A 22770-nucleotide genomic window follows, 5' to 3' on the forward strand; every position below is an offset into this window, starting at 1 on the left:
CCCGTCGGCATACACGGAAAGGAGAGAGAAAGAGACAGCCGTGAACCGACAGGCCAGGCGACGCCGGCGGCGCCAGGCGAGCGTGCGCGCTACTACAGTGCGCCGAGACGACAGGCAGCCGCTGAGACGACCGGCAGCCGCTAAGAGCGACCGGGATCTGTCGAGAGTGACCAACAGCCGCCGAGAGCGACTGGGATCTGTCGAGAGCGACCAACAGCGGCCGAGGGCGACTGGGATCTGTCGAGAGCGACCGGGATGTCGGGAGCGGCCAGCAGCCGCTGAGAGCATCCGACAACCGCGCGACGGACGGCGTCGCGCCGAGAGCGTCGCCGCCAACAGAACCGAGACACACACGACCCACCACCGGCCTTCGGCAGTCAGCAGCCACCGCCACCCAGGCGGCAAGCCAAGCACCCCACCCAAGCCACACACTCACCCACAGACGACCCATGCCTCGCCGGAGGATCACACAACACGCCGAAACCAGCCAGGACAGACCGTTACCGACTAGCACAGCCTAGGCGCTTGTGACGGAGAGCACTAGGGCGGCGGCCGACCATCGCCGCATGGCCGGCGCGCCGCCACTGGGAGGGAGAAAGCGTCGCTCCAGAGACAGCGGCGGCCCGGCACACGGCAAACGGAGCGTCCTCGGCTCAGCAGCCCGCCCCGCGCCAGCAGGCCACCCGGAGACGCAGCGACCGACGGCCACCTACGAGTCGAAGTGCTCTTCCGGCTCCAGGTCGAACCACTGGGTGGAGCCGGCCACCAGGTCCAGATCGCTCAGGTCGATGTGTTTCTGCCGGGAGCAGGACGGGTCACCGGTCGGCCGGCCGCCGCCCGGCCAGATGTGTGCGCGCTCGGCGCCACAGCCCCCCTCCCTCCTCCTCCCCATCGGGCCGGCGCGTCCACCTCCAATATACGCCGGCCACCTAGTTTCTGTGATCTAACCTGCGTCGCACGACGGCGTCAGCCGCAACACAAGTGGATTTCGCGAAGAACTTTCATCGCCGCACACGACCGTCTACATCAGTATGCATCCGGTCAGCAATGCCACCACAACTTTTTCTAGCGTTACATACAATGGCAAAGGCAATAATACCGCTTCCAGCCTTCAAACAAAACAGCATAGAACCGTCGCAAGACCGAGCCCGACAGAGATGCGGACCACCAGATCTAAGCATCCAACAACGCTGCTCGGCCGATGCTCTACTCGGGATTCCACCTGCAGCGTGGATAACAGGACAATCAAACTAGCTTAAAGATGTTGCACCTTACATGTAAATGCCCACTGCGTGACCCAATGCACAGCCCCGACCCGTGTTCAAGCACCGTAGCCGTCGGGCGCCCGCTTACCATGCCAAGGATGGGGTTGCGAGCGAAGGTCTTCTTACTGACCACCTGAACCTCCAATGTGCGCACCCGGATCTCATTCAGCTGGCCGCGATACTCCAGCGCCTCGTCGTACACCGGGTCGCGGTTGTCTTTGAAGCTCTGTAGCAGCACGTGGGGCACTCAGGCGTCGCCACCGCACTATCCAGCTCGGGCAGCTGTACTATTGGCCGTCACTGGCAACTCGCAAGAAGTGGACCCCAACGCATTCGAAAGTTACCACTCGGGATAAATGAAGGGTCAAACTCGACAAAAGGCACGATTGTCAGATTGAATGGTCCACACTGACAAAGCAGCGCTTTGAAGTGGGCCTCCAGCAATCATGCTTCCGACATGATCATTGCGAACACGTTCTGATCAGTGGCCCAAATCGCCAGCAGCAGACAGCCCTGCCCGAAGCCGGCCATCCGGACTCGTGACCGGTACAGGGACGCTGAGCCGGCCCTCCGGACTCGTGACCGGTACAGGGACGCTGGGCCGACCCTCCGGACTCGTGACCGGTACAGGGACGCTGAGCCGGTCCTCCGGACTCGTGATTGGTACGGGGACGCTGAGCCGGCCCTCCGGACTCGTGACCGGTACAGGGTCACTGAGTACAGAGTCCGGCAGACCGACCCGTCCCAGCCTGCAGCCGACGGCAGGCGGCGGCCGGCGCAGCCCTGGCGTCGCGTCCCACCGGCAACCGGCTCACCTGTGTTTTACGCTTGTTGTCCTCGGAGCGGTCAGGTAGCAGGTACGTCTTGACGTACGGATCGGGAATGTCGTCTCCCTGCATGGGCAGGCTCCTGCGGACCACCCACGGTGACATCATGGGACGAGCGTGAGTCACATCCCTAACACTTGGTGCACTCTGCTGTCACATGAGCCCAGGTCCGCTCCGCGGTCTCCTGATCGAGACCAGGTGACGCCCAGCGTGCTGATGCGCGCCGGGCCCGCAGAGGTGACCCGACTGCGCCCCTCTCGGCGGCGAGGCGCCCGGCCCGAGCTAGTCCAGGACGGCGGCGGCAGCCACTCACGATATTTTGTGGACGACGACCACCAGCGCCGAGCGGGTGTCACTGAAGCGCAGCGTCAGCTGGATCCGGCCCAGACGATGGGCGCCGGCCGGGCTGCCCACAAACCCTCTGTCAGCGCGTCACCACACACGGTGGTCCTCCAGACACACGACACGGCAGTCCTCCAGATACACCGTGCGGTGGTCCGCCAAACACACGGCACGGTGATCCGCCAGGCACACGGCACGGTGGTCCGCAAGACACACGGCACGGTGGTCAGCCACACACGCGGCAAGGTGGCCCGCCAGACACGCAGCATGAAAAGGCACTTTTCGCCCAACCGATTAATTTTTTTTAACCCATCACGTGATGCCAAACCGATCCATCATAAAACACCACCGAATACTTGCACGAGCCACACATATGCTACGTTTCGCTGGCAACCGAAGCACGGAATAGGCTGTGTTTGACGGCAGTCCCTTACTTCTCTGGCTTGCGCTGTCGGAGTCCGGACTCTGCCTGCGCCGTGTCCGCTGACAGGTCCTGGATGAGCGTCTCGACGGCCTCCCGTGTCTGCCGGTGGGGGCAGCACGGTCTGTACAGTGCGTGGCAGACGTAGCGGCCGCCCACTACAAATACCGCCCGGCCGTCTGAAGACGCCAGACTATTGCTCATTGACTGCTCGCAGTCACTGAGGTACACAGGACACATGGGAAAGCCACAGCTACTGATGCAGCCTCCAGTGCGATTGCATTCGTAGCTGAGGGTGAAACTAAGTCAAGCTCCACTGGCGGTACAGTTTTCCCGCCTGTTGCACACTTCGGCAGGGCTGTGAGCTGACACGCCGCGCCTCTCAGCGTAGCACGGCATTACAAGGGCTGGCGCATCCCACTTGCAGCGAGTCAGGAGGCGTCGGCATTGGTCGCCATGCAGCCAGTCCTTCCCTACAGGCACAGCTCGCTCCCGCCGTCACGCTGGGTCGACGGTGCACCGTCCTGCACCACCGGCGCGGCGCACAAACCGGGCTCACCTGCGCCGGCACCGGCTCCGGCCTCGACTCCTTGCGGGCGGCGGGCGCTGGCCGGACCGGGCTGGGCGGACGCACCGGCTCGTCCGCCTTGGGCTGCGGTGGAGATGCCGGCGGCGGAGAGGGCGGCGGCGGGGAGGCCGGCGGCGGGGAGGCCGGCGGCGGGGAGGCCGGCTGAGTTGGCGGCCGTCGCAGCCGGCTTCTCCCCTGGTGCCGCCGGCGGGCTCGGCTCAGTCGTGGCCTCCGCTGTGGGTGGCGCGACGGCCGGTCAGCTAGGTCGCCGGGAGCGCGGCGGGGGAGCAGGAGGGGGAGCAGCCGTCGGCGCGGCGTCCCAGTTCACACCGCCGACCGACCAGCACCGGTGCCAGCGGAGCTCTGGCCGGCAGGGCTCGGATGGTACACACCAGGACAACAGACAGGGACGGACGGCAGGTGGTTGACGACGGCTGGCGTGTCCCGGTGCGCCGACGCCGGCGGTCAGTTCGAGCCGGCCTCGGGAGGACGGGAGGCGCGGCACACCGACCGGGTACTCACGGCTCGGTTCGGCGGCGAGGGCCACGCGCAACCTCGACGGCGGGCGGGGCGGAAGGCGGCGGCACGCGGACCGGGTACTCACGGCTCGGTTCGGCGGCGAGGGCCACGCGCAACCTCGACGGCGGGCGGGACGGAAGGCGGCGGCCAGGTCAGGACAGGGTGCACGGGCGGTCGGTGTGTCGAGGTCGGAGGTGGACTACGGTGCTAGTTCTTCTTTCGTCGCCTCACATCTGACCGTCACAGCGAGCGCAATGACTCATGGAGCGCAGACATCCGCGCATGCGGTCACAGGTACACCAGGCGCGCGCGAGACACCGACACCTCGGCTCACGCTGGCGTCTCAGCACTGAATTAAGCGTCAACGTCATACACTTGTCCTCCTGCGGGCCAATTACCGCCACTGCGCCCAGCCGCCGTGGCCTGGCTTCAGCACGCACCACTTCCGCGTGAAGCCAGAGACTGGCGGGCTGGCGGTGCGGCCCCGAGAGCCGCAGCAGTAGCCGCGGCCCGCCCCGGCCGGCGCCGCGCTGCCAGGCGGCACCGACGCGCGCCCCGCCCGGTCGGAGGCGGCAGCGGCCCGCAGCACTCACTCGGCTTTGAGGGCTGTCGGGGCGGCTCGGGCGCCACCGGCCGCTGCGGCATGGCAGAAGGAATGCGGGCCTCGTCGTCCTGGGCCGCCACCCTTGTCGTGCGTCAGAACCTGATGCGGACGCGCACTGTGAGCGGCACGGGTCGGCGCCGCCGTCCACACTCACAGCAAGGACCATCAAGGGCGCCGGCGAGGCTGTCACAAGCCTAATCTCGATGCAATTGCGCACAATGTGTGGGAAAGCCGAAAAAGCAGCCGCACTTACAAAATGGCGCTGATACCAAACAACGGAAAAGGGAAGGCACAGGTGTGGCAACGGTGAAATGGCCGGGACAGGGAATCAGCCACGTAAAGACAGGGCTGTGAGGCCCGGCCGGTGCTCGGACTCCTACCGTGGCCGGGACAGGGAAGCAGCCACGTAAAGACAGGGCTGTGAGGCCCGGCCGGTGCTCGGTGCTCCCCACCGAGGCCAGCCTCACTCACCCGCAGCTGAATGGAGAGCACGACCATGGAGTGCCGGCCCGACTCGTGCAGCTTGTAGGGGTGCTCGCTGACCTCCAGCTCCGGCTGGCGGAGCAGGTCCTTAACCTCCAGCTGCAGCATGCCCAGCGACTTGCCCGAGCTCTGGTCCTCCACCTGGCGACGGCAAGAGCCGGAATACACGTCGGGATGATCGCTACAGCTCTGCCGCCAGGCTTCGCCGGCCGCCGGCGACACAAGCGCCCGCTCTGATCAAGGCCCACGGGACGCCCCAACACGCTTAAACGCCACGGTACGAGCATGGACGTTATCACCGAGCATTACTGTCCTTGAATGAGTGTAACGGCTCACTCTCACATCAAAATTTGATGTGATTTGATGTGATAGCAAGGATTCTTCCTACCTATGCTTTTCATTTAATAAAAAGCCCAAGAAGGAAGGATCCTTTCCGCGCCAGCCAGCGGTGGTGGGCGTTTGGCAGGCGCTCGCTCTGGTTGCCGGACATAGTGCCCACCTCCAGCGTCATGGTCTGCGTCAGCGGGTTCTTGACGAGGAAGCTGAAGCCCTCCTCCCAGACAGGGTCCAGGGTGCGGTACTTGCACGAAGTCACCCTCCTTCTGGTTGCCCACCGCCAGCCGCACCAGCGGATTGGGCTCCACCGTCCGCGACGCCATCTGCCGGCGACAGCCGACCTTATGTAGGGCGACACGGCGCCAGTCCAATCATCTGGTTAATAAAAACTCATGGTAGTGTATAATAAAAGATAGTCCCTAGCGAAGCACTTTAATGAATGATTTAATTCCCTGCACAACACTGCTTGAAATTTAAAAAACCGGACTGACGACGGATAAGCGTGCTGATAAAACAAACCACCGACCGACCCGTAACGACCGACGTAACAGACAAAATAAAATGGAAGAACAGCATGCACACAAAAAGCAAAAACAAAAATACAGTAGCCGAAAATGAGATTCACTTTTCATTCCATGTGGTGAGACGTTACGTAACATTTTGAACGGTATTTACACGGTCAGGCTTAACAGAGGCGAGTGGCGAGCACCGCGGGACGCTATCATACGGGTCACGTCACGGCCGTTACCGGAAGCTGTTTTGCCGAGTCGACGAACACGGTCAGCACGGCCGAGTGCAGGCCCGAGTGGTCGAACGCCGACAGGTCCTCGATTTCATTCAGTTGCTGAAACAGTGGCCGGCGTGTCGCGTCACGCCACCGGTCGAGCAGGGTGGGGTTCAGGCGGAGTCAAGGTCAGCGCTGCAGACTCGCCATCCCCTGCAGCACACCGCGCCGGGCACGACAAAGGCGCGTGCCTAATAAAAAAGCAAGACACAACATTGAAGAAAATACAGACGATATGAAACATGCCGCCACCAGCCAACTGGGCACACTCCCAGCTCCAGCTGAACTGAGATCGGCCGTGACCGAGAGCGCCGCGTCTGCCGCCCGCTGGTCGGCATATGCCGCCACCAGCCAATTGGACACACTCCCAGCTCCGGCCGAACTGAGACCGGCCGTGACCGAGAGCGCCGCGTCTGCCGTCCGCTGGCCGGCGTCATCACCTTCTTGATGTCGGCCGCGTTAGTGGAGAGACCCAGCCAGTCCAGCTTCATGTGGATCCGGCCGGTGCGCGCCTGCTCCAGCGGCACCACTGAAATAACGGCCAACGTCTCCTCAGCCTAAAAAATGGCCATCTGAGCATGAGCACTGACGCCGCGATGGCAGCTGTCGCATGGCGTGACCGACGACGAGCGGTGCACCGGCAGCGACTGAACGAGACTGAACGAGACATCCATCCCAGAGTCGCACGTTTCACCACGCGGCCGGGGCTAACAGCATTCAACCGCCCGGCTGGCAGGCTGCGGCCCGGTCCGCGGAGCCCGGCGCACTCACCACGTCCTGCGATCCGGCCTTGGCGATGTCGGCCACGTCCAGACCGCACCTGGCGGCGCCGACAGCCCCACGTTACACGCGCGCGGCAGCCGGACGGACGGGACAGCACCGCAACTCCGATTCGACAACGTTGCGCAAGGAGCCCGGGAACGTTTGAAGTGTACAGCAAAATGATGTGCTCAGGCAACGGCGAAAACGGCGCTATATTCATTGTCATGTCTTAACAGTTAATGCTCAGCATCCACCGTTCGGCATGTTCCTGGACGGAAAACGAAGCATAACATCGCCAAGAGGTTTTAGGACAGCAAGATATCAAGCACGCTGGCTTTACAACTGCAGCAAAAATCGACCTCATGGAAACACAGCAGAAATCAACTTGTTAGCGCGCATGCAGTGAAGATGAGGTGCGACTCAGTTTAGTGTGCATGCATGTTTAGAGCGGCAGTGAGCTAAGCATACCCGCGGCGGCTGCACGGGTCACCAGCGTCATACTCCAGCGGATCACAAGGGAAGCTCCGACAGAGACCAGCGTTAACGCGTGGACCAGGTCCAGAGGGATAGCAGCCTATGCGCTGATGATTGGCTCTGGACGGGTCCAGGAGGGGTGGCAGCCGACACGCCGGTTGGCTATGGGCGGGTCCAGGAGCGTATCAGCCGAGGCGCTGGTTGGCTATGGGTGGGTCGAGGAGCGGCAGCAGCCGAGGCGCTGGTTGGCTATGGGTGGGTCCAGGAGCGGCAGCAGCCGGGGCACTGGCTGGCTATGGGCGGGTCCAGGAGCGGCAGCAGCCGAGGCGCTGGTTGGCTATGGGTGGGTCCAGGAGCGGCAGCAGCCGAGGCGCTGGTTGGCTATGGGTGGGTCCAGGAGCGGCAGCAGCCGGGGCACTGGCTGGCTATGGGCGGGTCCAGGAGCGGCAGCAGCCGAGGCGCTGGTTGGCTATGGGTGGGTCCAGGAGCGGCAGCAGCCGGGACACTGGCTGGCTATGGGCGGGTCCAGGAGCGGCAGAAGCCGAGGCGCTGGTTGGCTATGGGCGGGTCCAGGGGCGGCGGCAGCCGGGGCGGCGTACCGTCCGAGCAGCTCGTCAGTCCGCCCACGGTCGTAGTCGTACAGTATCATCTCTAAGCGGTAATGAGCCTCGCACATGCCCTGGGAGGAGGAAAGGATCAGGGGTCGAGGTCATGGGACGGGGAAAGGTCGATGTCTTCCAGGAAAAGGGATCAGAGTGCAAGGGTGAGGTGCCAGGACAACGACTGGAACGCACACGGCGCACAATGTAATGCACAAACGTAGATAGCTAAATCCCGTCAACAAATAATGAGAAATTCAACACACCAAATCTCGAAGGACGCTTTCAAGCCCAACAAAATCTCTGGGCACCACAGAAACCATAGCGAACGCCGACTTCGAGCATCAAAACGTCAAACGCAAAGCCAAACAAACTCCTGTCAAACAAGTCCACAAAACATCGAACACCACCAGTTTCAGCTGATGCAAAAACAAAAGCAAAATAACCAGACGCACGACAGGGCGCCACCATCTGCCAGTGAGCAGCAAAGAGCAGCTCGCCCGACCAGCCGTCGCGTGGGCGGCCGGGACGGCCCGGCGGGGACGGGGCGGGCGCCGGGGCGGCCGACCCGGGTCAGGCGGGCCACCGCCCGGCCAGGCCTGATCCAGCGCCGACCTCGTAATGGTAGAAGCTCCGTGCACGGTGTGCCGAGCTCGTGATGCCCCTGTCTGCCGAGCCCACTCCCCACACCCACCGCCGGCCGGCCGAGCCCGCTCCGCACACCCATCGCCGGCCGGCCGACCCCGCTTTGTACACGCACGGCCGGTCGACCGACCCCGCTTTTTACACGCACGGCCGGTCGACCGACCTTGCCCCTAGGTCCAGCCGGTGCACCCCGTGCCGTCCCCGAGCGAGGCCGCCGGCACCCGCTGCCGCGCCGGCCCGCCGCGCATGCGCCGGGCGGCCGGCGCCGGCCCGCCGCCTGACCTGCCCAGGAAATCGTCCTTGGCCAGACTGCTGGCGTCCCAGTCCCAAAGATCGAGCCGCAGCTGGATGCCATCGAACTCGAGCAAGTGCGTCTGTCAGGCAAGACTGCAGCGTCAGACCAGATACGGTCGCCGCCACTGTCGGCTAGGCGGCACGACGAAACAGTGCAGCGGCTGAGCGGGCCCCACACCTGCTGCTGCGGACAGGACGGAGTCACGGCGGCCGAGCGCGCGCCGCTCCAGTTCGTCGACACTGCACCAGGAGACCGGTGACGCACGGAACCCAGCGGCGACGGGTCAGCCACCCACACCCACACGCAGCACAGCCACAAGCAAACGCACACGACGCTGGCCCACATACGGTCAACCCGCCGCGCGCCCAAACCGCTGCCTGCTTCGAAGCGCGAACATGTAACGGATGAAAATATAAAGATCATGATCAGGACCCGCCTCGCGCACGCACACGCGCACGTGCACGCACACGAGTCACGGCCCAGTGGATATTTGTTATGTACACCGCACACATGTATGACTGAAGCGAAACCGGAGAACAGTTCATCGAGCCCAGAGGGTCCGACACGCAACGATTGAGGGCCACCCAACGACAATCCCAGTGTCACCTGAGATATCCCCGCGCTAGGCAAAAAGCCATCGATCAGACATAGTTGCGGGCACCAACGAAGCCGTCCTCAGATAAGATGGACGGCGTGCCTGCAGGCTGCCGGCCAGCTTGTGATACCGCACCATCTACGAACGTGAGCACGCATCGAGAGCTCACGTTTGGAGCGCATGCAGCACGATAGCCTTTCAATATAGGCATCGCAGAACGTAAGCAACTTAGAGCGACGATGATGGGACCCAAACTTAAGCATGCCACCCCAAACCACGCAGGCAGCCATGGGGATCCTCCCCCTCCCTCCCGTCGAGCCAAGCGGTGTACACTAGATGTTGGGAGATTGCGTAGGCATATGGTTCATTTTCGCGTGAGTTCGGGCACAATTTGATATTTTCTCGCGCGCTCTGACTAGTGCCTGTTGCAATGCCACCAACTATGGATAGTTCATGCCAGTAGAGAAACACCAGCAGCAGTGCGCGAGGACACCGAGTAATCTCAATATCATGTCGGCCAGGTCATCCGGGGTAAACCTGCCTACGCCCACAACTTAAATAAAGTTGTTTGATTGATTCCGCCGTATATCGCCCAACAATACTCGCAACTCTCATCCACTGCAGCCCAATGCTGACTCGTTCCACCTCTGAGAAGACGAGGACTGTGACTGCTTGAGTCATCAACCGGTGGTGATAAAAACGGCCGTGGCTCCTGTCGACTTACGATCCCAAATCAAATCTCCGTTCAGGAGGCTCCCGTCGGCAAATGCTAAAGCAATACAAAGCAAATTACGTCGACACGCCCCAAAGTCGGCAACAAAACATCGGAACCCAGCGACATCATGCCACGCCATTGCATTCTCACCAGCCAATCGTCGTCACAGGCAGACACGGCGAAGCGCAGCACAGTTACAACTCTCTCCCAGATGCACGTCACGGTTCCCCGAAACAAAACATTCCACGTCGAGCTGAACAGGCACACCCAGTCGCCCCGTACGTCCGACAGAGGCGGAACCCGGACCAGCCAGGCCGGAGCCACGCGACGAGAGACCAGACCCGCCTGGCGGCTGGGCCGCGTTACCTGCCCAACGCATCATCATCAGCCGGGCCACGGTCGTAGTCGGACAGTGTCAGCTCCAGCCGCGTGCCCGTCGGGTGCTCCAGCACGGTCTGGGTGCGCGGTAGAGCGCTCAGGCGGGGCGGGGCAGAGTGGGCGGGACAGGGCAGGGCAAGGTAGGGCAGGGCAGGGGGCGGGGCGGGGCGGGGCGGGGCGGGGCGGGGCGGGGCGGGGCGGGGCTTGGGGCGGGGGCTGGGCGGGCGGGGCGGGCGGGACAAGCGCAGCCCGCCATTGGCAGAGCGAGGTAGTGTCAAGTAGGCCCGCCGCGGCCGTGGCGGCCGACTGGACCGCCAGGCCCTACCGGCTCCGCTTTATACCTCAGCCCTGAGCGCTACCGGCCTACGGCCGTCGCAGCCAGGCTTGAGGCTAGCTGGATGTTATGGGGGCGGAAATTGGACCGCAGCAAGGTGGCAGCGTCGCCTGATTCACCGATTAGCCGCAGAGGGGGGCAAATCGAGAGCCGAGAGAGACAGATCGAGAGAAGACTGCAGAAGCTCCGGGGCATAGCGTGAGAGACAAAGTCAGAGGGCGGGAGGGGGGGAGGCCGCGCCGCGCCGTCATCCGCGGCGCAGTGGGGTCACGTTCGTGCACCAGCTGCTGATGGCCGCGCTCACCTGCCCAGGTTATCATCTTTGTTGCCCGGGTCGTCCGAGTCGCACAGCTCCACCCAGAGGCGCGGGCCCACCGACTCGATCAAGTCAAACTGGGCCGAGCAGAGCGCGTTAAAGAGAGTGGGAGGGCGCGGACGCGTGTACCGGTGCACGCTGTCACACACGCCGTCACAGGAGACGTGACGCCGACACACAGACCGTCTCACACACAGCGGGCGCCAGGCTGACACTGACCGCACATCATCGCACCGCCGCCAACAGCCGGCTGAGGAGGGCGGGCGGGGGGCCAGGCGCCCTCGCACCTGGCGAGTCGTGATCAGCTGACAGGGTACAGCGAGGCGAATGGGAGGCCACACGGAATAAAGGTGACCGCAGTCATGTTGCGCACACTTAACTCCCGGTAAGTTTCACAATATCGCCAACGTTTCCGCACGTCCAAAACGTCACCAGTCTTGCTGCATGCCTCTTAACCAACTTCCTGTGTTGACCGGCATCAGCCATACGCTTTACAAGCAGGCGCTGGTACTTCAGCAGCGTCAAGCGGCAGAATCGCCGCCGCACCTGTGCCGGCCGCCATTTGGCGCTGATCATTTCAATGCCAAAAGGCTGCTGGATCAATTGCCTCAGTATTAAATACGCGTCCCTCTCAACTTCATCTAAAAATCTAGACGTGTATTATGAATTGCCTGTAAGATCCGTGAAAAAGAACGTCTATGACCCCACCACTTCTATCTCTTCCTAATGTTGATATGTTGGGACGCCTCGCATGGATCTAATCTTTCTGTTGGCACCAACGCTCAGTTGGGACAGAAACGGAAAAATCACGCTCCCCATGAAACTGCCGCCGAAAAACAGTGGTCTAGGATTCCGTTCAGAGTTTGGGGTGCGTAAGCTGGTTTGGTCTTTCCATGCAATTCCCTGGGAAAATGCCGGCCTCGCCCCATCCTTTCCGCCGGACGCACGTCTGAAAAGAAGCGTCATACCCAGCAAAACAGAAAACCAGTGAACACAGCACTACTGGGCCCCTCCGTGTGCAACCCTGCCCAGCGCCTGAATCCGCATACTGCGGTTTTTCCGTCTCCCGCCCCCGCCCCCTTCGCCTGCCCACCGCCGGCCGAGCCCCAGACCGGCCCGGCGCCCATCGCCGGCCGTCTGGCAACTAACAGCCGTGACGACAGCGGAGCGTGGGCGGCGGTCCCCCGCCGGCGCGGAAGGGACGGCTGCGGCAGCGGCAGCGGCCCGGCCCGACTCAGCGGAGCCAGCTCACCTCACACACGTAGTTCCAGACGGGGTCAACAGTGTCCTGGATGTACTTGGTTTTGAACTGCTTGGCGCCGATGTAGATGATGGCGTACGGGTCCGACTTGCCCTGGCCGAAGATGTTGCGGTCCTTCTTCATCAGGTCACGGCCCTCGATCAGGCGCAGGCGCAGCACGCCCTGGGGTCAAGGCCACGGTGCCGGTCACCACCACAGGCGGTCGCGGTCGTTGTCAAGGCAGCCGCGGTGAGCGGCGTCGCAGGCACAAGTTCAAGGCTGCGGTCACGAGCCCCAGACGGCGGACGCGCACCACCTCAAGGGCAAAGCCGCAGGCGGCGCTGCCGCCTCAACACCCCATAACGTAAAAAGTGAATGAAGCGGAATGACTCAGGAAATATTATTATCAGCGTTAAATGCACCTTTACTTAAGACACCGTTGCTTAAAATGTTGACGCAATCATTTGCGTCATACTTCGGTGATGATCACGTCGAAGTCAATCACACACTGGGTTTATTCTCACAACTATAAAGCCGGTTATCTGTATCCATACAGCGTACTACGCGCTGTGTTTCCACCAAGGGTTCGTCTCGATGAGAAAGACCGCCGAGCGGCCAATACGCCGAGCTCTAGTATTTGTATACAAGAACGTCATATGTTTACCGATCTATTAGTCCACAGACTAGGATATCGAAAGGTCTATGACTAGTCGTATATCGCAATATTGATACTGATAAAGATATAGTCGTGTACTGGCAAGCGCAACCGAGCGTCTGGTCCTTCCAGCACCGACAGCTACGCATTGCCTGTGCAGTGCCCACATGTCCCAGCAATCTCTGGCGCTCTGCCATGTGCGACTCACAGTCCGACACACGCGGCCAGACGAGGCCCTGTCGCCGCCGCCGCGTGGGCGGCAGCGCACGGCCGGGCCAGGACCCACGCCGAGACCAGTGGGGCAGCGGAGGGCACGTCCAGCGGCCGCCGACTCGCCACGGCACCTCCAACCCCGCCGGGTGGCCTGTTTCACTAGCCAGAGATAGCCGGCTCCGTATCGCTGACCTCGGTGTTATGGTGATGATGTGGGATTTTGACACCATAGGTCATTTTGCGCCCATGGCGGCTGTTTACGGCTGTGTTTTGTTTTAATTAGCACGAAGCAAGTACAGCTAAAAACTTGACGCCTCCCAGGAAAAGAAACAATTGGTTTGAGGTAACACTGTGAGTCGTGTCCTAGCATATCGCAATGAGTCAAACATGACATACATGGCTTGCCACCTAAAAGGACGCCGGCGCTCTTCCCTGAAAAGTGAACAGGAGTAAAGCAGATGATTAACTGTCCACAGTGCATCGCAATTAGGGCATTGAGGCCTCCCGCCACCAAACAACAGGTACCCATGTGTCGCGTACGTATAGACAATTTGCAGACGGCACGGGGGACCTCTTCACACCTGGCAGCTCGCCAGCCAGACGGCCCTAGAAGGCCCAACAGTGGCTGTATCACCCTTAGCTTGTCGCTCCTTTCGTTGTCCCACCAGCGTTGCCATTTCTTCTTAAACAAGCTGTGATGGCTGGGTAGAAGTTCCCAGCTGGGAGCGGAAGAGAACACGTGCGAGGCGCATGAGTGGCCCGCTTTGCGGGCAGCGAAGGTAAGATCGTTGCCCGCTATCCTTACATGGCTTGGAATCCAGCATCGCGCTACGGTTTTGCCCATGCCCATCAACCATGTCAAGCGGGTCAAAGTGTCCTACAAAAAGGGACACTGAGGGTAAAATGTCTTGAGCGTCATGAGGCTGTTGAGGGGGTCAGGCCAGATCAAGTGTCGGTCGTCATTCGCGACTTCAATATGGCAGTGTTTTAATGATGGCAACAACCTCTGTAGTATACAAAGAGGCGTGTTCTGGCAGCGAGAATGAACGAGCGGCAAGGCCAAACACGAACGCCGAGCCAACACCTGATGCGGCTTTGGATCCGTCTGCAAAGGTCGCTACACATCCTTGATGTGACGAGATAAGCTCCAATCCCCTAACCCTAGTGTCACACGTAATGGGTTCTCGTTTTTAACCTACGCTAATGAAAACCGCACTTGGTGCACATATTTCCCAAGGAGGTGTTATCAAGTGACCAGATCTGAGCACTCCCTTCCATCTGAGCCCATTCTCTCCGAATAGCTCTTCGACCTGAAAAGCAAATGCCACAACACGTGTTCTCCGTTCTTTCTAACAGGTCGCGTCACACGTCGTGAAAAGACTGTCGGGTGGTGAGGTGTTTTGGGAGCTGCGCCAACTTGCAAGCATACCTCACCTCAAGCATTTCCCTCCGAAATGAGAGCGGGGTTCACTTGCCTCTACCAGTAGGCTTGCAACTGAACACGTTCTGAACGCACCGGTTGCCTTGCGCAGTGCTGTGTGCCATGTGGTGTTTAGTTTGAAGGAGGTGGGCGCACGGTTATGTATATCACATCCGTAGTTAACTTTAGATCTGATCAGTGAGCGGTACAACAATTAAAATGTTTTCCGATCTGTTCCGTAAGAGCTTGTGCCACGCATTTCAATGTGTTCAGTGTCTTAAAACACCCGTGATGCAGAATGATGGGATGTTCCTTGCAGGTCAAATGCTTATCAAAATGTGACCCCAGAAACCGTGTCACCGCATTGCAAGGGATCGGCTGTCCATAAAGCTTAAGCGCCATGTCGGGACAATGACGCCGGCGTCGACAAAAGTGGATGGAAATGATCTTCGAGGTCGAAAACCGTAAACCGTTAAGCATGCTCCACGTATCTAAGCCAGTCACAGCCAACTGTAACTGGCGCGGCATGGACGCTGCCATGGCGGAGTTGCAACGGATGGCGAGACCATCAACGAAAAGCGAGTGACCAATCGCCTGGGGTAGGTTGCCCCGACATCATTCATTATGACGCAAACAGCGCAATACTTAACACACTGCCCTGGGGCACGCCGTTCCTTTGGGTGTATCTGTTCGAGTGCATGGAACCAACACAGACTCTGAAGTAGCGGTCAGCAAGAAAGTTCGCAACAAAGGTACCCGTATCTCCGCGTATACCATGCTGGAACAGCTTCCGTAAGATGCCATATCGCCAGGTTGTGTCATAAACCTCTTTGATGTAAGTAATCCACACAGTAGAGCCCAAGCCTAAAAGATGAGCAACCGTGTTACGGTTTTTCCTGAAACCACAATGGGCGTTTGTAAGCACATCGTTTCTTTCAACAACAAAAAGTTACTTGTGCCCGAACCATCCGCTCTAGAGGCTTGCACATGGAGGAGGTAAGCGCCGCTGGACGGCGGCCCCACGGATCCGTCTCTTTCTTACCAGGCTTCAGCAGTGAAACTATTAGCGACTTCCGCCAAGACGTCGGGAAATCTGTGCTTTCCCACAACTGGTTAAATGTCACCAACATAGCTTGGGCTCAAAGCCACATTCTAAGACCAGACACAGTTTAAAAGAACTGGGCTGCGCCTGTTGCAGGACCGAACACCTCGGTCAGAGAGTAACGGCCCCACTCCACAGGGCGGTGCAACCTCAGTGTAAAGCCTTTTATGCCATGCATTTTTATAACTGCTGAGACGGGGTTTTTTTAAATTTAACAGGTGATCAGAACAACCCCTGGCGCGTTTTCCATTTTTCTCCTTTTTTATTCGAGCTCACTGGACCGCAAGTGATCATCTGATCGGGATTATTGCTGCATGGCAGCTGACACTTACGTGGTTAAGGGGATAGTGAGCAGGCAGAGCAATGGCACGGCTATCCTAGCTATTACGGCTACCCAGCCTCCCTAGCACGGGGACCCTTGGCCGTTGCCGGTGTGGGGGTGCTCTGGCGGGACTCCCGCTAGAGAGGTCGTGGGACAGACTCACGCCGGCAGCCGCGGCCCGCTCCCCACGAGTTTACAGATTTTATGGTGAGGCACTGGTGCGAAAAAGGGCGCATGGTGGTCTCGGTCCGAGCCTGCCTTCGCACGACAAATGTACACCGGTATGCAATCTTTCTTCGCGTCGTGAAAGTAAAGCGGCCAGAACGGGGAGCACTTCACTTCGACCGTCCACTCACAACCGGTTCACGATTACAGTGCGCCGGTGAAAATTCGTGGTTTGTGGGAACTATTCTCCTACGCCGACATTTAGGAAAGCACAAGTTCCCATTACTATTTTACAGGGATACATTCGCATTGGCTTATCTCATCTTAGAGATTTGCATATCTTGTGCAGCGGTTGGGTCTGGCCCACGCTCCAGCCCCGCCCGCATCCACCGCCGAGCCGGTGCGGCCCTCAGTCGGACCACTCAGGTCTGCGCCGCCGCGCCGCCAACAAGAGTCTCGTTGCGACACAAGCCCGAGCGTCACCAAAGCATCCATCCTGGACAAATTTAACGTCATGCATAGAGGTCAACGAAGAAAACCCTTTCCCGACGTCTGGCACTAAAACGACTTGCTTCAAAACAGCGGGCAGCGCCTGTTACGTTTCGATTTTCAAATGACATGTCTTCGTGCCAATACTTGACTGTCCCCAAAACGACAGTCACAAGAGTTTCCTGGACAAAAATCGTTCGTTGTCCTGTTCATTGGTGACGCTTTTAAATAATGCAGGCGTGCGTTGTATATAAGTTAAAATGACATCCCGACCACAGTTTTCCTTACAGTTGAGACCATTCGCAACTTTTCCGTCCAAAGGATATATATATATATATATATATATATATATATATATATATATACTCCGACCATTGGTATGCATGCCTTCCGACACACATAAAATGTCACACAAAGCTGGCCTCGGGTACCCGCGATATGCACTGCAGAGGAATGATTCAATGTGCGCGTGATTTACATCGACCATCAATGAGTCACGCTCCAGACCTATCAAAATACAAGTGATCAGACGGCGTTCGGTACACACAGGTATGCTATGTGTTCGTCCGACAGCGCCGGAAGTACCGAAGTTTTTCAGAAAGGTTTTGCCATGTTGTAGTTTGCTCTACCATTCCTATTGGCGAGCAACTAATTTATTTTCTCCCAAGCATGTTGGTTTTGAATACGTCAGTAAAGTAGTCAGTCATAATTAACCTCAGGACCTAAGCGTTAAGGCCTGAGCAAAGTTTGTTTGTGTGAGCGTCCTTTCGAAGACCACAAGTAAGCTATCTCGGTCCCAACCACAAACAAGTGACATATTCCCTTTCCGTATCCCAGTTCCCACGTGGCGTGTTTTCTCCTCCGGGGTCGTCGTTACGGGTGTGGCCAGCCTGTCATACGACACGAGCCATGTGTTAGACCCGGCTCCAGCTGGTCATCAGCCCGCGGTACTTTACGAAACGGCAGAGTTTGGTGGACAGCAACGTGCCGCCTGCACCTGCCCGTTTGGGTGGAATGTCCCGCATGCCCTCTCTGAAAAAACTCACAGCCATGAAACGCTGTTCGCAGCGAGTCCACGTTGCCCAAACGCGAATAAACTGTGTCTTCAGTGCAGGGGTGACGGGCGCCACAAGGCCGGGGAGGGGAGCCTTCCAATGTCTGTCATTCAGCGCTTCGCTAGGGAGCGTGAAACCCTGAGTGAGCTCACAACGCACGTTCCATCTGCGACGCTACATGAGCCAAACAGACCCGCCATGCTCAGCTTCACCTGCGGCGCTGCGTGGCCCGAACAGACCTGCCATGCGCAGCTTCACCTGCGGCGCACCATGGGCCGGACAGACCCGCCATGCTCAGCTTCAACCGCGGCGCTGAGTGGGCCGAAGACCCGCCACGCTCAGCTTCAACCGCGGCGCTGCGTGGGCCGAACAGACCCGCCATGCTCTGTTCCTGGCGCCTCCAACCGCCGGCCGGCGGTGCCGCCCCTGACTCGACCACCGCTGATCGATCGCCGACTCACCAGGACACGCCAAACGCAGCGAACAAACTCAGCGTTCGGCGGGTAAGCCGCGCCGGCAGCGAGCAAGTGCTGGCGTTCCACGTGCCCGGCCGCGCCCAGCTGCACCCACCTTGGGCTGGGAGGCCGTCACCATCTTGGTGGGCACCTCGCTGGAGAGGACGATGGGCCACTTGTTCGGCAACACCATCATGGCGGCGATGGTGTCGACGATGACGTTTCGCAGAATGCCGCTGTGGGAGGTCGTCACCGCATTCAGAGCGCCGCCAGGGAAGAACACGACCGGGATGTGCAGCGTGGGAACACGAAACGGGGCACCCAGATGACAATACGTAGGTCACTTATACTACAATGTGGCAATGAATCACAACCCAAGGGAAGCTCTGATAGACTGGGCCACTCATGGCGTGGTTGGGGGTAATGCCGTACTCGGGTCATGACGCAAGATATTCGTGGATCCAGCGCGCCACACGCCGAGACGACGCTGTCGCCCAGGTGAGTTCAGTGACCTGCTCCAGGGTGCTCATCACGCGGCTCCACCATCACTCCGAGGCGAGCGAGAGCGAAAGAGAGCGAGGAAGAGCGAGAGGAAGCGAGGGAGAACGAGAACGAGAGCAAGAGTCATGCCACTCCGTCTGTCGGGCACAGTATGCGGGTCTGCATCATGACCACTGACAGCGGGGCAGGACGTGGAGGGGAGAAGGCTTTTGTGTCGTGACGCGGCCATGACAAACGGGGCGATTCACAGCCGACCGAGGGCAAGCAGCGCGCACGGACAGCGACGTGCCATCGCGTGGGAGTGCTGCGTCCCACCGGCGCCGAGCCCAGCATTCCGGTGTCGGCGCACCCCACGCTATGCCACGGGCAACTGACATAGAAACGGTGCTTCTTTACAACGTGAGAGGATATGAGAAGTGACTACCGCGGTGTAGTTGCAAGCTGGGCACCCCCACATGGAGGTATGATGTGGTCTTTGCTCACAAACAGACATCAGAAGCGCATGCGCAGTCTGGCGAAGGCGCGCGCACGTCAGCGCACGCACGCACGCACGCGTGCGCACACGCACACGCACACACCCGCACCCACACCCACACCCACACCCACGCCCATACCCACACAGCAGAGCAACGACCGGTGGGCCGCGCCCCCGGCACAGTTCGCTGACCTCGGGCGGGACACGAGGCAGCGCGGATCAGTCCGGCTCCACGGCCGCCCTGCACGCCGCTCACTGACCTGAGGCCGGGCATATCCAGCACGTCCGCCACGCCCAGCATGTTGAACTCGATGTCCGGGTTGTTGAGGAAGAATACCTGCATGCCGCCAATGATGGGGATGGTGCTGATGAGCGGTTTGTAGACGATCCGCATCACACCGTGCAGCTGGCGGGGAGAGGAAGTTCGCCCCAGTCCAGAGGAAACATCGAGGATCGCAGATCCACAACCGGCCTCCTCACCGCAATGTCGTAAGTTCGAGTCCCGCTACCGGCTGTTTTTCATTCAATAACTCAGCTGACAGAACGCACCGTTCCTAACACGACTTGCAAGCGTGGCGCAACAGATGGGACACGATACGAAGGTGTCGGTGGTATCCCAGCGGCACAGCTGGTGAAAACGCGTGCAGCTGTGCGGGCGCCGTTCGCAACTGCCCGCCACTGCTCGCAACTACTCACAATGGAGACACGACTGAATAGCGAGGAACCATAGCGACATCTGACACCGTAAAGGAGGGCTACTAGCATCAAAGATCAACGACAAGAATGATCTCATCAGGTATCCTATCCCCTTCCTGTCATCTAACCGTGCTCCAGCGTCTTCTAAGCCTGCGTACAATCCGCAATGACCTCACACGTCTACACAATCAACAGGATCGGACGATAGTTGCCGACCGCGAAAGACACCCCCTGCCTCTTGGACCGGATCCACCGCCCCGAACCTCGACGTTGGCGCAGACCTGCTGCTGCCCCCGCCCGCTCACCTGGAAGTCCTTGATCCCAGCTGACATTCTGCTGAAGCTGCACTCGATGCGGGAGTCGCCGGCGTAGAAGATCTCGACGTCCATGATGATCTCGGAGCGCTGCACGTTGTCCGAATAAACCTTGACGCCGCCCACCCGCGGAGCCTGCCCCGCAGGAGCCGGTCTCAGGTCAAGCACCGGTCACGGCCAGCGGGCTGGGAAGCTACAGACAAACGAGGCGTTTCCCTAACACCGGAACGACACGCTTGCGGTGAAAAATAGACCTGGACGGGCGATCAGGCGCGCAAGGCTAATGCAGTCGTGTCACGCGTCGGCACTGAAAAACCACTGCCGTGTTTTAGATCCCATCATGTCTTTCGACGGGTGAGAAATTTGTGTAGCCACACCCTCAAAGGAATAACAGGAATATATATATATATATATATATATATATATATATATATATGCATGCGTGTGCGTGCGTGCGTGCGTGCGTGCGTGCGTGCGTGCGTGCGTGCGTGCGTGCGTGCGTGCGTGCGTGCGTATGTGTGTGTGTTTGTGTGTGTGTGTCTATATATGGGCCATGGCGACGCACTTAGAATTATCTTATCCAGCAGTGGCCACAATTAACCAACGCTTGTAATCGTGATACATCCGTGATTGCACCTTGATGTCCAGTTTGCAATGGAGACTGTCCGATCCAACGTCACTCTCGGCGTTTCAACATGTGATTCAAACAATGTGAAACCCGTATTTTCCAAGGTCCGTATTACATACCGGCACAACACAGTCACATCAAAGGCTGATAAAGCGTTACTCACGATATCGCCCAGATATATTTTCTCAAACTTGAAGTTGTTAAGTTTGTAGCCGGACATGGTAGTGGCCAAACTATGCTCGAACTGAGTCTTCAGAAGGTTCTTCACGTAGTCACCAACGTACGGCCACATCTGCTTCAGCATCTGAAGAATCATCCACGATCTTTTTAAGTCAGGAAACTGGCGACAGAACTCATCAGACTGCAACAGTAGCAAATGAATTCAAAATTGAAAATTTCAAATGATGCAGCTTACAAAATTGGAAGAAAGGGTGTATGTAGCACACATGGGCATTGCCTACCTTGTTCAGCCATTCTGCTCTTTCAACGTCCGGGAAATGTACCTGTACAGAAATGGAAAAATACGTCACCGTACATCCACAGGGAACCCTGTTTTCAGCAGAAACAGGTATGAACTTGAAAAATATGTGCACTTGTCTAAGCTGAAACAAAAGTCACGCGGGTGCCAAGTAATCCTGGATGTCACAATGCACTGTTCGTCGCGGTATCACCACGGGCCGCGTCCGGCTTGCCGGGCCGCAAGCGCACCCCACTCACCCAGGAGGGCAGGTCCTGCAGCTTGGCCAGCGTCACCTGCTCGCTGTTCAGCGCGATGGCGCGCGCCAGCGCACGCTTGTTGCGCTTCTCGCGGCGCCACTTTTCGCGCATCACCGACAGGATGATGCCACCCAGCAGCCAGGCAGGCGACAGCTCCAGGTAGCCGATAGCATAGATGCCGAGGATGGCGGCCGTGCGGCGTAGGAAGATGATGCCGAGCGCCGAGGCGCCGCCGCTGCCGCCCTCACTCATACCCGCTGCTGTTGGCCTGCAGCGACGGTCATGGGTGACACTGACAATCCTACATACTGGGTTGTGATTCGGATCATGACAAAACCATGCACACCATCCAGTCCACAAGCAAATGATGCAGGCAGAATAAGGTCTTAGAAAATGGTGCACTGGAAACAGAGTGGAGGCAGGACAACCAAGAGGCCGTTAAATACAGCAGAGCTCTGCACATTAATCATGTAGACACAGCCACTCTTTGCAAATAAGATGAAGATGCAAATAAAAGCTGAAACCTAAACACACACTGAAGGTATAAAATTGAGTTACACCACAAGATTCTGCATTTAATATTCAAGATAAGTATCAATGCTCGCAAAGAAACCAAAATGTTTTGTTAATGCCCATACATAAATACCCAAGCAATAAAACATGGCATGCTACGCATAGCCTAGCAAAATTAATTCAAGGCACTGCAGTGCACCAAATATTCATAGTTGTCATAGCATATGAACCAGGGTATCTGATGCACAAAATGCTTCATCATTTTTGTCTTAAGGAAAAAATACATATCATTTTATTTGCACATGACAATATTTCATTGTCCCAATACTTTAGAAGACAAAATCCTTCAACATTTGTTTTCCAGAAAGATAAAGGCCAGTGTTCTTGCACATAACAAATAAAGATAAAAAGCTTCAATATTTAAATTTAACAAGAATATAGGCTAGTGTTCTGCACATAACAAACTTAATTAATATGTTGCTTTAAAGTCAAATAAGTTAGTTCTATTTTCAGTAGTTTCAATTTTTGCAGCATGAACTCAAGATGCA

The 22770-nt window shown here is 58.5% G+C and overlaps 1 protein-coding gene across 1 annotated transcript; it reads right to left on the reverse strand.

Moving 5' to 3' along the window:
* Positions 1-678: 678 nt before the first annotated feature.
* LOC119100250 (extended synaptotagmin-1) lies at positions 679-21977 on the reverse strand. The gene is made up of 21 exons (XM_037223357.1): positions 21710-21977; positions 21454-21495; positions 21156-21296; positions 20356-20499; positions 19615-19760; positions 18494-18614; positions 12515-12685; positions 8912-9003; positions 6917-6969; positions 6590-6678; positions 6100-6209; positions 5529-5631; positions 5018-5170; positions 4536-4645; positions 3935-3977; positions 3415-3552; positions 2869-2957; positions 2406-2498; positions 2081-2174; positions 1354-1491; positions 679-796 (listed from the first exon to the last, which is right to left on the reverse strand). Exons 1-21 carry the CDS (start codon positions 21959-21961, stop codon positions 710-712), a joined length of 2409 nt encoding a protein of 802 aa, XP_037079252.1. The 5' UTR covers positions 21962-21977; the 3' UTR covers positions 679-709.
* Positions 21978-22770: the final 793 nt, after the last annotated feature.

This window comes from Pollicipes pollicipes, unplaced genomic scaffold (genome assembly GCF_011947565.3).
Source record: "Pollicipes pollicipes isolate AB1234 unplaced genomic scaffold, Ppol_2.1 Scaffold_4881;HRSCAF=5763_pilon_pilon_pilon, whole genome shotgun sequence".
Lineage (NCBI taxonomy): Eukaryota > Metazoa > Arthropoda > Thecostraca > Pollicipedomorpha > Pollicipedidae > Pollicipes > Pollicipes pollicipes.